This window comes from Gopherus evgoodei, chromosome 2 (assembly GCF_007399415.2).
Source record: "Gopherus evgoodei ecotype Sinaloan lineage chromosome 2, rGopEvg1_v1.p, whole genome shotgun sequence".
Classification (NCBI taxonomy): Eukaryota; Metazoa; Chordata; order Testudines; family Testudinidae; genus Gopherus; species Gopherus evgoodei.
Genome location: NC_044323.1, coordinates 297036736 through 297050909, shown reverse-complemented (window position 1 = coordinate 297050909; position 14174 = coordinate 297036736). Strand labels below are relative to the sequence as shown.

The following is a 14174-nucleotide window of genomic DNA, read 5'->3' as shown; positions in this document are numbered from 1 at the left end:
CCCCTTGGATCTTAAAACAAGGAAAAATCAATCAGATTCTTAAAAAGAAAGCTTTTAATTAAAGAAGAAAGGTAAAAATCATCTCTGTAAAATCAGGATGGAAAATACTCTACAGGGTAATCAAATTCGTATAGCCCAGAGGAATCCCCTCTAGCCTTAGGTTCAAAGTTACAGCAAGCAGAGGTAAAATCCTCTCAGCAAAAATAAAAGGACATTTACAGGTTGAGAAAACAAAAATAAGACTAATCTGCCTTTCCTGGCTATTACTTACCATTTTGAAACATGAGAGACTAATTTCAGAAAGATTTGGAGAGCCTGGATGGACGTCTGGTCCCTCTTAGCCCCAAGAGCGAACAACGAACAAAACAAATAGCACAAACAAAGACTTCCCTCCACCGAGCTTTGAAAGTATCTTGTCCCCCCATTGGTCCTCTGGTCAGGTGTCAGCCAGGTTCACTGAGCTTCTTAACCCTCTGCAGGTAAAAGAGGCATTAACCCTTAACTATCTGTTTATGACAACTGTGAACCACTGATAACTACTCTCTGGGAACGGTTTTCCAACTAATTATGCACCCACCTTATAGAAGCTCCATTGAGGTTGCATTTCCCTAGTTTGTTTATGAGAAGGTTGTGTGAGACAGTAACAAAAGCCTCACTGAAGTCAAGATACACTACACCTACCGCTTCCCCCCATCCACAAAGCTTGTTACCCTGTCACAGAAAGCTATCAGGTTGGATTGACACAATTTGTTCTTGACAAATCCATGCCAACTGTTACTTAACATATTATTATCTTCCAGGCGTTTGCACACTGATTGCTTAATTATTTGCTCCAGTATCTTCCCGGGTATTGACATTAAGCTGACTGGTCTGTAATTCCCTGGGTTGCTCTTATTCCCCTTTTTATAGATTAGCACTATATTTGCCCTTTTCCAGTCCAGTCCACTGCAATCTCTCCCATCTTCCAGTTTTCAAAGATAATCGCTAATGGCTCAGATATCTCCTCAGTCAGCATCTTGAGTATTCTAGGCTGCATTTCATCAGCCCTGGTGACTTGCAGACATCTAACTTGTCTAAGTAATTTTTAACTTGTTCTTAGCAATATGTCCACTTCAGGGAATGGTAGGAATACAGTGGACAGGGCTCCATGAGTTCGCTATCATATACAAATGTTTGACTGAATACGGGGTTGCTGCAGCTCTTCATTCTACTTCCTTTTGGTGAAGGAGAGATTTCAGCTGAATATTAAATATGTTGTGATCTTCGTATACATGCTGTACTTCAGAGGCTGGAGGAAGGGGAGGGGAAAGGACCATGCTTGTTACAAGAAAGCCTTTGGAGCGTGGGGTTAAATAACATTTGTCACGGATTCCTGTGCTTCTGAGCCACTCAGCGCAGGCGGAAAGGAAGTAGAGACTGTAACGATGCTGCCTCTGGCGGGACCCAACTGAGAGAATCAATTCAGGACAAATTGCTCAGAGCAGGGCAGTTACAGCCCCAGGCTGGGGTTTCTCCACCTCTAAGGCAAACCAAACCAGCCAGCCAGAGAGGACTTTGGTCTCACCCCACTGGCTAACCACAAGTCACACAAGCAATTCCCTTAGATACTCCAGTTTCCCAGTATCACCACCAGTGCCACTCGTCCTGGGGATGAATGGTTATGAAAACCAACACCACAGTAAAAGGAAAAAGAGATTCTATTAATCCCAAAGGACAAAGCCCCAGACCCAGGTCAATATACAAATCAGATCTTACCCACAAATCACGCTATTGCCAATCCTTCAGAATCTAAAATCTAAAGGTTAATTCATAAAAGGAAAAAGATAGAGATGAGAGTTAGAATTGGTTAAATGGAATCAATTACATGCAGTAACATCAATGTTCTTAGTTCAGGTTTGTAGCAGTGATAGAATAAACTGCAGGTTCAAATCCCCCACCAGGATGGGTCATTCAGTCCTTTGTTCAGGGCTCCAGTTTGTAGCAAAGTCCCTTCAGGGGAAAGAAGCAGGATTGAAGAGAAGATGCAGCTGCCTTTTATAGTCCTTTTGCCATGTGGCTTGTGCTTCCTTTGTTGCAAACACAAGCCACCGAGCACATGGCCTGGAAAACCTCAGAGTTCTGTCCAAAGGCCTGGCCCTGCCTTGTTGAGTTACAAGGCGTATCTGCCTTCTCTCAATGAGTCATTTGTGTAGCTGATGGTCCTTAATGGGCCATCAAGCAGGCCAGGCAGAGCTGATGCCACATTGTCTGGGGTGTCACCCAGAAGCAGAGCACAAGTGTGAAATACAGACAGTACAGAGCCAATACTTATAACTTTAAATACACAAATGATAGCTGCATACAGACAGTATAATCATGACCAGCAAATCATAACCTTGTCTTAGACACCTCACTTAACCTTCTTTGTACAAGATTTAGTGCCACTATATAACCTTGGTTGCAACAATGTTCTATACAGTCACAGTTAATGTCAGTAACGTCACAGAGACACAGCTGCATACAATACCTGGGAAGTGAGTTTAAAGCAGTTTCAGGTTCAGGACTTGCCAATTTAATTTGTCCTGTTTTGTTTGAACATCTTCCAACCCTCAACCAGGATACAAGTAACAATGTTGGGGAGTTGCTTTGGAATGTGATTGTCATCTCATAGCTTTGTTGCTAATGCAGACAAACTCCTGCTGGGGGCCTGTAGCTTTAAAAAAAATAATCAAATCTGTGCCAGGTATCTAGTGAAAGCTCCTGTTTGTTCTTCCAAAGTCTTAATGGCAAAAGTTTGTTTCAATAAACAGCTTGGGTTACTTTTGGGGCTAGTGTTTGTGTGAGTTCGGGCTATTTTAAAGCAGGAAAAACCTGGCCACCCTCTTAGGTGGGTCCTTGAGTCAGGCAAATGCCTTTACCTCAGCCTAGACTTGTTGCTCCCCAGATTTCTGGATTTTTAGGGAGCTTCCCGTGGGATGGTCTGTGGCTCTAATCGTGTCTATAATTTCTCTAAAGGGAGGGCCCCAGGGTACAGGGCCTGTCTCTGCAACAGTGAAATAAAGTGAACAGACAGAATGTGCAGCTTGGCATTTACCAGCAGCTCGTCCTGCTGTGTTAGCGCTGCGGGAGGAGCCCTAACCTGGCCACTGCTGGACTTGGTGTGGTGACAATCTTCCCTGAACTTGCTCTAGGGTTGGGCTGGCTTTGGGTATGAGGCTTTTCCCATTTACTTGTTTTGAAAACGAGAGGGAAAGTGAAAGTAGAGGCAGCAGCTGTGGAGGTGCTGGGCACCGCAGAAAGACAGGACTGCAAGGAACTCAGTGGCTGAGCAGAACTGGGCTCTGTCCCTGCCCCACTGGGCTGCCGTTCAATTTTTTCTCCTGCTGGCATCAGCCATTAACAACTGTGGACTCAACCCCCTGATTTCACAGCATCCCAGCAGACCTGGGGAATGTGGCAGAGCCAGCCTGCACCAGTAGCTCTGACAGGACTGAGCTGCCCGGCTCATCCCCAGGGCGTGGGGTTCCCTGTTGTTTGCATGGCAGTAGCACCTAGAGGCCACAACCCTGACCAGGGCCCTGCTGTGCACAGACACCACGAGAGTCAGTCCCTGCCCCACAGAGCTCAGAGCCTGAGAAAAGAGAGACATGGGACAGGAGGGGAAACTGAGGCATGGGCCTGGCATGCCTGGGGCAGCCTGCAGGACAGGGGCAGAATCTGGAAGAAGGGACAGCGTGATGCCGTCATGGGGAGCTGCCTCACACCAGGTCATGGCCAGATCTTCCCCAGTGGCACTGAACAGCCACTGCCAGCAGGTGCTGTGGAGCAGGGCAGCCTCAGGCTCCAGGCCTGCTGTGCCTCCTGAGCCCCCTGCAGCCCCACAGCCCCAGTCTGTCTATGCAGTGCCCCAGACGACGCCCACCCTGGCCCAGCTCAGCCACATGGGTCTCTTGGGAGAGGGGCTATGTGGAGCATGGGGCCAGGAGCAGGGTGCTAGGATCCCACAGGTGCTGGCCGGCAGGAGACGGGGGGTGCTAGGACCCCACTGGCACCGGTTGGACAGGGTACGGGGCTGGGAGCTAGGACCCTGCGGGCGCCGGCCACGCAGGGGCTGGGGCTGGGCACTAGGACCCCGCGGGTACCAGGCGGGCAGGGTATGGGGCTGGGTGCTAGGACCCCATGGGCACCGGCTGCCAGGGGACAGGGGACCTATGGCTATACCCCTGCAGGTGCCGGCCAGCAGGGGACAGGGGACCACTAGGACCCTGCAGGTGCTGGCCGGCAGGAGACAGGGGGGTGCTAGGACCCCGCGGGCACCGGTCAGACAGGGTATGGGGCTGGGCGCTAGGACCCCATGGGCGCCGGGCTGGGCGCTCTGACCCTGTGGGCGCTGGGCAGGCAGGGGACAGAGGGGTGCTAGGCCCCCACAGGTGCTGGCCAGCAGGGGACGGGACCACTAGGACCCCGTGGGTGCCGGGCGGGCAGGGGACGGAGCTGGGCACTAGGACCCCGCAGGCACTGGGCAGGCAGAAGATGGCTCTGGATGGGCAGGGTATGGGCGGGGCGCTAGGACCCCGCGGGCGCCGGACAGGCAGGGTACAGGGCGGGGCACTAGGACCCCACGGGCGCCAGGCGGGCAGGGTATGGGCGGGGTGCTAGGACCCCACGGGCGCTGGGCAGGCAGAGGATGGAGCTGGGCGCTAGGACCCTGCGGGTGCTAGGCAGGCAGGGGATGAGTGGGTGCTGGGACCCCACGGGGGCTGGATGGGCAGGGAATGGAGCTGGGCACTAGGACCCCGCGGGCACCAGGCGGGCAGGGCACAGAGCTGGGCACTAGGACCCCATGGGCGCTGGGCGGGCAGGGGATGGGCGGGGTGCTAGGACCCCGCGGGCGCCTGGCGGGCAGGGTATAGGCGGGGCGCTAGGACCCTGTGGGCACCAGGCAAGCAGGGCACAGAGCTGGGCGCCAGGACCCCATGGGCACTGGGCGGGCAGAGGACAAGCTGGGCGCTAGGACCCCGCGGGCGCCTGGCAGGCAGGGGACAAGCTGGGCACTAGGACCCGCGGGTGTCTGGCAGGGAGGGTATGGGCGGGGCGCTAGGACCCCGCGGGCGCCTGGCGGGCAGGGTATGGGCTGGGCACAAGGACCCCATGGGCGCTGGGCGGGCAGGGGATGAACGGGGCGCTAGGACTCCGCGGGCGCCTGGCGGGCAGGGGACGAGCTGGGCACTAGGACCCCGCGGGCGCCTGGCGGGCAGGGTATAGGCTGGGCGCTAGGACCCTGTGGGCACCAGGCGGGCAGGGCACAGAGCTGGGCGCCAGGACCCCATGGGCGCTGGGCGGGCAGAGGACAAGCTGGGCACTAGGACCCTGTGGGCACCAGGCGGGCAGGGCACAGAGCTGGGCGCTAGGACCCCGTGGGCGCTGGGTGGGCAGCGGACGGGCTGGGCGCTAGGACCCTGCAGGCACCAGGCGGGCAGGGCACAGAGCTGGGCGCTAGGACCCCGCGGGCGCTGGGCGGGCAGGGGACGAGCTGGGCGCTAGGACCCCGCGGGCGCTGGGCGGGCAGGGGACGAGTTGGGCGCTAGGACCCCGCGGGCACCGGGCGGGCAGGGCACAGAGCTGGGCGCTAGGACCCCGCGGGCGCTGGGCGGGCAGGGGCGAGCTGGGCGCTAGGACCCCGCGGGCGCTGGGCGGGCAGGGGACGAGTTGGGCGCTAGGACCCTGCGGGCACCAGGCGGGCAGGGCACAGAGCTGGGCGCTAGGACCCCGCGGGCGCCTGGCGGGCAGGGGTCGAGCTGGGCGCTAGGACCCCGCGGGCGCTGGGCGGGCAGGGCACAGAGTTGGGCGCTAGGACCCTGCGGGCACCAGGCGGGCAGGGCACAGAGCTGGGCGCTAGGACCCCGCGGGCGCCGGCCCGCTCGCCCAGTTGCCGGAAATCGAAACCGAGGGCGAGGAGCCCGGCCGGGGGCGGGGCTCTGAGGGGCCGTGGGCGGTGCACGGGGCGGGGACTCAGACTTGGCATGCGCAGAAACAGCCCCGTGTGACTACAACCCCCAGAATCCCCTTCGGCTCGACTCGGTCCGCAGCGCCGCCGATTGGGCCCCAGCCTCCGGGACCTCCCCTCTTCCCCGCCCCCCTGGGCAATCGCAGCCTCCGATTGGCCAGAGAGCGTGTCAGTCCGCCTGTTTGGGGGAGGGGAGGGGAGCGCACCCCACGCCCACGCAGAGACGCACGTGGCGGCGAGACGGCTGCGGCCGGAGGGCGCCGGGGACAGGCAAGGGGGGGCCCCGCCCGGGGATCGCGCCGGCCCCTGGGGGACAGCAGCGGGGCCAGGGAGCCCGGACTCCTGGGTCCCATTGGCGGCCCGGCCCCGCCCCGCGCCGGGCCGAGCCGAGCCGAGCCGAGCCAGGTGCACGCGGGGGACGGGCCGCTCTGTGGGGACCTTTCCTGGCTCAGACACGACCCTGGTGAGTCCTCGCTCCCGCTCCCTTTAGCCAGGGGCCGCCTGCCCCCCAGGGCTCCCCCTGTACACGGCAGAGTCCTCGTAACCCCAGCGAGGCCGGGCCCAGCATTCCTGGGGCTCGACCCCCAAGCGTGTCATGGGCACTCAGGGCAGGGGCCAGGCTGTCCCCACTCCGGGTGCTCTCTGCGCTGGGCGCTTCCCTGACCCACTGACCATTGCATCCAGCTCACAGCAAAGACGGTTTATTAAACAGCAGCCAATGCAAACAAAAATGGGGCAGGTTAAAGGAAAACCCGTCACCCCGCTCTGTGGCACCGGGACATCACAGCGTCTCTGGGGTGTCAGGGCAGTTCACAGGCTGATCCTCACGTGTCCTGGGCCTCGGCTGTGCTGCAAGGATGCTGCGGGTCGGACACTTGGGGCCTGTCTACACTGACACTTTACAGCGTGTGAAAAAACACACCCCTGGGCGCAGCAAGTCACAGCGCTGTAAAGCGTCAGTGTAGACAGTGCCCCAGCGCTGGGGGCTGTGCTCCTCAGGGAGGTGGGGTTTTTAGAGCGTCAGGAGAGGCAGTGTAGACAGTGTCCCGGCGCTGGGGGCTACGCCCCTTGTGGAGGTGGGGTTTTTAGAGCACTGGGAGTGACAGTGTAGACAGTGCCCCGTGCTGGGGGCTGCACCCCTCATGGAGATGGGCTTTTTAGAGCACTGGGAGTGACGGTGTAGACAGTGCCCCGGCGCTGGGGGCTGCACCCCTCGTGGAGGTGGGGTTTTTAGAGCGCCAGGAGAGGCATTGTAGACAGTGCCCCAGCGCTGGGGGCTACGCCCCTCATGGAGGTGGGGTTTTTAGAGCGTCGGGAGAGGCAGTGTAGACAGTGCCCCGACGCTGGGGGCTACGCCCCTCATGGAGGTGGGGTTTTTAGAGCGTCAGGAGAGGCAGTGTAGACAGTGCCCCGGCGCTGGGGGCTACGCCCCTCATGGAGGTGGGGTTTTTAGAGCGTCAGGAGAGGCAGTGTAGATAGTGCCCCAGCGCTAGGGGCTGTGCTCCTCAGGGAGGTGGGGTTTTTAGAGCATCGGGAGAGGCACTGTAGGCAGTGCCCCGGCGCTGGGGGCTACGCCCCTCATGGAGGTGGGGTTTTTAGAGCGTCAGGAGAGGCAGTGTAGACAGTATCAGAGGGTAGCCGTGTTAGTCTGGATCTGTCAAAGCAGCAAAGAATCCTGTGGCACCTTATAGACTAACAGACGTTTTGGAGCATGAGCTTTCGTGGGTGAATACCCACTTCCTCAGATGCATGTAATGGAAATTTCCAGGGGCAGGTATATATATGTGTGCTAGCAAGCAAGCTAGAGATAACGAGGTCAGTTCAATCAGGGAGGATGAGGCCCTGTTCTAGCAGTTGAGGTGTGAAAACCAAGAGAGGAGAAACTGGTTCTGTAATTGGCAAGCCATTCACAGTCTTTGTTCAATCCTGAGCTGATGGTGTCAAATTTGCAGATGAACTGAAGCTCAGCAGTTTCTCTTTGAAGTCTGGTCCTGAAGTTTTTTTGCTGCAGGATGGCCACCTTAAGGTCTGCTATAGTGTGGCCAGGGAGGTTGAAGTGCTCTCCTACAGGTTTTTGTATATTGCCATTCCTAATGTCTGATTTGTGTCCATTTATCCTTTTCCGTAGAGACTGTCCAGTTTGGCCGATGTACATAGCAGAGGGGCATTGCTGGCATATGATGGCGTATATTACATTGGTGGATGTGCAGGTGAATGAACCAGTGATGGTGTGGCTGATCTGGTTAGGTCCTGTGATGGTGTCGCTGGTGTAGATATGTGGGCAGAGTTGGCATCGAGGTTTGTTGCATGGATTGGTTCCTGAGCTAGAGTTATTATGGTGTGGTGTGCAGTTACTGGTGATATTATGGTGTGGTGTGTAACTGCACACCACACCATAATAACTCTAGCTCAGGAACCAATCCATGCAACAAACCTCGATGCCAACTCTGCCCACATATCTACACCAGCGACACCATCACAGGACCTAACCAGATCAGCCACACCGTCACTGGTTCATTCACCTGCACATCCACCAATGTAATATACGCCATCATATGCCAGCAATGCCCCTCTGCTATGTACATCGGCCAAACTGGACAGTCTCTACGGAAAAGGATAAATGGACACAAATCAGACATTAGGAATGGCAATATACAAAAACCTGTAGGAGAGCACTTCAACCTCCCTGGCCACACTATAGCAGACCTTAAGGTGGCCATCCTGCAGCAAAAAAAACTTCAGGACCAGACTTCAAAGAGAAACTGCTGAGCTTCAGTTCATCTGCAAATTTGACACCATCAGCTCAGGATTGAACAAAGACTGTGAATGGCTTGCCAATTACAGAACCAGTTTCTCCTCTCTTGGTTTTCACACCTCAACTGCTAGAACAGGGCCTCATCCTCCCTGATTGAACTGACCTCGTTATCTCTAGCTTGCTTGCTAGCACACATATATATACCTGCCCCTGGATATTTCCATTACATGCATCTGAGGAAGTGGGTATTCACCCACGAAAGCTCATGCTCCAAAACGTCTGTTAGTCTATAAGGTGCCACAGGATTCTTTGCTGCTTTGGCAGTGTAGACAGTGTCCCGGCGCTGGGGGCTATGCCCCTTGTGGAGGTGGGGTTTTTAGAGCACTGGGAGTGACGGTGTAAACAGTGCCCCGGCGCTGGGGGCTGCACCCCTCATGGAGGTGGGGTTTTTAGAGCACTGGGAGTGACGGTGTAGACAGTGCCCCGGCCCAGACAGTGCCCCGGCGCTGGGGGCTGCACCCCTCATGGAGGTGGGGTTTTTAGAGCGCCAGGAGAGGCATTGTAGACAGTGCCCCGGCGCTGGGGACTGCGCCCCTCGTGGAGGTGAGGTTTTTAGAGAGCCAGGAGAGGCAGTGTAGGCAGTGCCCCGGCGCTGCGCTGTGACCACACAAGCTGTGTGAAAGCTCTGTTGCGGCAGCACTTCAGCGTTGCCAGTGTAGACTAGCCCGTGCTCTGGCGGCGGTCACAAGCCCTCAGGCTCTAGGTGGCAGGACCCTTCTTCTCCCATTGGGATTATGATTCCCCCTCTCCCCCCAAAGTCTGGCCTGCAAGGCCTCTTGGATGGGGGAGTCCCCCTGTGCTGGTCTCGCTGCCCAGGGTCCCCCCTCGCTCCCCCGAGCTGCTCACTGCATCCAGCTCTGGACTGCTCCAGCCCCAGCACTGCCACTGCTCTGCCTCCAGCTCCTTGGGCTCAGCTTCTGGCCCCTCTGGCTCTGGTTGCTCAGCTCTGCTCTCAGCACATATCTGGTTCTCTGGGTCCCGCTGACTGGCCCGGCTCTGCTCCCCGGCTCAGCTCAGGCTCCTGCTCACTCCTTAGCTCACTTGCTCCGCTGTGGCCCAGGCAATTCCAGCTCACAGGGAAGATGGGACCCCCTGCCTCATTAGCCTGCCCACCCTGACCTTGAGCACTGGTCTCTCCCCATTGCCCCTGGGGACTGTCAGTCTCAGGGTCCTGGTTTCCCATCCATCTTCCCCTTTCTTTTGGTACTGGGAGCTAGCAATAAACACCCCCCCCAGACACACACTGAGTTTTGGTCAGGGGCCGACAGTCCCCTCACCCACCTGACAGGTCCCTTTGTTTGCAGGGCGGTGCCTCCTGCCCCAGCATGGACGAGGAGCAGGCCAGAGAGCTGCTGGAGTTCCTCCGCCTGGACACCCGGCCTGATCTAAAGGGCCAGGCCACAGGCTACGTCCTGGGGCTAACGGGCAGTGCGGAGGGGCGGACGCTGCTGGCAGGCAGGCCGGATTTCCTGGAGGCTCTGCTGCTGCTGACGGGTGACCACTCCTTGGCCGTGGTGAAGGACAGTTACCACTCGCTCATCAACCTGTCTGTGGCCGTGGCCACCCACAGGGTCCTGGCCAAGGAGCTGCCAGTGCTGCTGCATCGCCTGCTGGACCCGGGCTACGCCTTCGCCGACCAGGTCTGCACCCTCCTCTCCAACCTGTCCCGGGAGGAGGGCACCTGCTGCCAGGTTTTCCAGGCCATGCAGGAGGAGGGGCTGGGGCTGGCCAGGGTTGTGGAGGTGTTCTGCACCGAGGGCTACAACAAGAAGGCAGCCCTGCACTACCTGGGCCCCCTGCTCTCCAATCTGACTCAGCTGCCAGAGACCCGGGAGTTCCTGCTGGACAGATCCAGGTGGGTGCTGGCGCTCTCGGAACCGGCCTGCGAGCTGGGAACGTGGCAGCAGGCGGGGGGGTTGCGTGGGCTCAGGGATGCCCGAGGTCACATTATTAGTCTGTTGGTGCAATGGAGAGACAAGGTTTGGGGAGGTCATATCTTCTGCCAGCAGGACGCTCTGGGTAGCTCGAAAGTGGGTCTCTCCGCCCCCTAACAGGAGCAGGCCCAGTCGAAGACACTGCCTCCCCCACCTTGTCTCTAATGTCCTGGGACTGACACGGCTGCATCACTGCAATGCCCGTCTCCAGCAGTGCCCCAGGGCGTGCACACGCCAGGTGCCCATTTCTCACAAGGACCCCTCCTCTGCCCAGGTGCGTGGTGCAGAGGCTGCTGCCCTACACACAGTACGAGGCCTCCGCTGTCCGCCGAGGGGGGGTGATCGGGACGCTCAGAAACTGCTGCTTCGAGTACAGTAAGTGTTTTGCATTTGAGAGGGTACTTGGTGCCCCTCGTCCCTTGGGTCCTGCTGGCTTCACTGCCTCGGCCGAGCCCTGAGTGGACTTGCTGTTATCAGCTGGTTCCTGAACCAGCCCGTGCCTTAGAGCTCAGGGCACTAACCACTCCCTCCCCGTGGAACCTCTGGCTTCTGTGCTCAGGCCTGGCCCCGGCTTCCCAGCACAACTCAGGCCCCAGTCAGGGCTTGCATGTCCCTTCCCTCCCCAGAGGAGTTGGTGGGGTGTTTTGGGCTTTTGCTTGGTAGCGCCCCCGTGTGGCCCATGAAGTTTCCTGTCTGGCTGTGTCCGGGCAGTCTGGTGGGCTCACTGCAGGCCCTGATGGGTGCACTCCCCCTGTTACTCCCCATCTCCTGGTGATTTCTGACCCCTCTTCTAATCCCAGCCTGTGTGGGGTGTCTGTTCCCAGAGTACCATGAGTGGCTGCTAGGCCCCGAGGTGGACCTGCTCCCCTTCCTCCTGCTGCCGTTGGCGGGCCCTGAGGAGTTCCCTGAAGCGGAAATGGAAAGTGAGGAGGGGGGACGCTGGGCGGGGGCTTTGGGGACTAGTGTTTGGGGGGGCATATCTAACAGTGGCAGAGTTGTGCAGCCGGGAACACAGAATTCAATTGGTTTCTGCTCTCATTTCCCCTCTGCTGGGGGTGGTAAAGTGAGGGGCGGGCAGGGGGCCTCTGCAGTTTTCTGGAAGGAGCCTGTAGATCCATGTGCCCTGTTAAATCCCCTGCCCTGTTCTAATGCCCCTGCCTGGCTCTGCCCCAGGGCTGCCCGTGGACCTGCAGTACCTGCCACCGGACAAGCAGCGGGAGAAGGACCCCGACATCCGGAAGATGCTGCTGGAGGCAGTCATGCTGGTGGGTCCCTCCCTGTGCAGCTGTAGAACACTGGGGGAGGGGGCACGGGTTGGGATGGGGGGGACAAGGTGGCTGGGGCAGAGAGGGTTGCTTTGCAGATGCCCCCTTTCCTGCAGCAGGGCCCCTCTACACCCCTTCCCACCTGCTGCTGCCCCCTATCCATGCGACCCTCCCTGCTCTCAGGATCCCCAGCCCCACTTACACTGGAGGGTTAGAACCCCTGCTCTTGCAGGGCAGGAGCCGGCCACTCTCTGATGGGGCTAGGAAGGGGCTTCCCCACAACTGCCCACCGCAGGGTGTGCCTGGTCTCCCTCTGAAACAGCTGGGGCTGGCCGGGCCCATGCTGGCTGTGGCTGGGTCTGATCCATGGCCTGACGCCTCCCCCTGGCTTGCTTCCCACGCAGCTTACAGCTACCAAGGCCGGCCGGCAGCTGGTGAAGGAGAAGGGCACCTACCTGGTCGTGCGGGAGCTCCACCGCTGGGAGACGGAGCCTGACGTCCAGGCTGCCTGCGAGAAGCTGATCCAGGTAGGGGCAGAGGCCCATAGTGTCCATGTGGCTCAGCATCTGGTGGGCAGGGGGCCTGGGCAATTGGGCCCCGTCGGGGTCTTTGGGGCCCCCCTCTCTACTAAACCCCAGGGTGGGGTCCGGTCTCTGCCGGGCAAATGCAGACAAGCAAGGGCTCGATGCTGCTGCATGGTGGTGCAATTGTTGCATTGCACAGCGAGTTCTGCAGGGGGCGCCGCGTCAGGAGCTGGAGGAGAAGGGGGTCAGTGCGGGTAGGGAGCAGGGCGCTGCTGGCCAGTCCCGGCCACTCGGTGGCTTGTTTCCCCTCTGAAGCCCTGCTGCTGTGCCCTGAGCAGGTGCTGATTGGGGATGAGCCAGAGCCCGGGATGGAGAACCTGCTGGAGGTGAAGATCCCCGAGGACGTGGAAGAGCGACTGCAGCACCTGGATCAGGAGGAGGAGCGGCAGCAAGGGCAGCAGGAGACGCAGAGCAAGGGGCTTGGGGTGCAGATGGGACCTTCAGGGCTGTCGAGGTGACTTGCTGACCTGCTTGCCCTGCCCTGGCAGTGGCGGGGGGGCGCTCGGACTCTGTCGAGCCGAGGGCTGTGACCTGCCAGCCATCGTGGGAGCCACACCCAGCCGTACCGAATGGAACCGGATGCAGCCACTCTTGCCCTTAATCCAGAGGCAAGGGCTGTAGAGACAGCAGCTCCCAGCGCAGCCTGGCAGCTCTGGAGCAGCAAGAGGGGACTGGGACTGGTAGCTCCTCCCCTGGAGGTTCCTTGCTTTGCTCCAGCCCACATCAGTCGCCACTGCCTGACCAAGGCGAGATGAATCTGGGGGGCCAGGGTTCCCCCTTGCACAGTGCAGCAGTGCTGGCAAAGAGGAGCTGCTAAGCAGGCTGGGGCTGGGGCACAGTGGGAGGTGATGGTGCGCCCTGGCTGTGGGGCTGCCCCTGCAGTCTGCGTGGCAGCAGGCGGCTGCCTGGGCTGTAGGCTGAGATTCTCACCTGCACCCAGCGCTGTGCCAGCCCCCCATCCACATGCTGAGCTGGTGTCTGCACAGGTGAATCTGGCCTGGTGTCTCTGGGATGCTGATTCCAGCCCTGCCTGGGCACGGGCTGTGTCTCTAGCGAGGGGGAGGTGAACCTGAGCCCCCAGAACAGCAGTAACCTGCTATTTAACTCCAGATGGGGGGAGGATGGGGAGGCAGAGCTGGGGTGGAGGGCAGAAGCTGGCAGTGGCTTCAGGCTGGGTCCTGTTCTTAGCTGCTAAATACACTTGAGAGGCCGAATGCCCCAACTACCCCATGTGTGTTTGTCTCCTGCCTGGAAGACCCTGGCACAGCGGCTCTGTGTCCCCCAGCATCCGAGCATGGCCCTGGGGCCTGCCGGTGGCTGGCTGGAAGTTGGCGCTGCCTTAAGCCTGCCCCTGAGGTTGGGGGGTGCAGAGGGGACATGAATCACCTCATCTCGCTCCGGCCTCAAGTGCAGCTTGGGCAGCATGGGTGGGTGGCCCCCGGCTGAGCTGTCTGGCCTGTGAACGGGCGGAACTGTGGGACTCCCCCTGCCCCCCCAAGTCTGGCCAGGCCCAGTGTGTCACTGCTCCTGTCCTGGTGCTGGCAGGGCCTGTGCCTCCCTCTGGGGCCTTCTCCCTCAGCCCCAGCAGGG

At 59.1% G+C, this 14174-nt stretch overlaps 1 protein-coding gene across 1 annotated transcript; it reads left to right on the top strand.

Annotated features, from left to right (window-relative positions):
• Positions 1 to 4512: 4512 nt before the first annotated feature.
• On the top strand, positions 4513 to 13809 carry HGH1 (HGH1 homolog). The gene is made up of 9 exons (XM_030549492.1): positions 4513 to 4531; positions 6133 to 6256; positions 6356 to 6449; positions 10106 to 10656; positions 11010 to 11110; positions 11560 to 11658; positions 11909 to 12000; positions 12405 to 12527; positions 12863 to 13809. Exons 1-9 carry the CDS (start codon positions 4513 to 4515, stop codon positions 13040 to 13042), a joined length of 1383 nt encoding a protein of 460 aa, XP_030405352.1. The 3' UTR covers positions 13043 to 13809.
• The last annotated feature ends 365 nt before the right edge of the window (positions 13810 to 14174 follow it).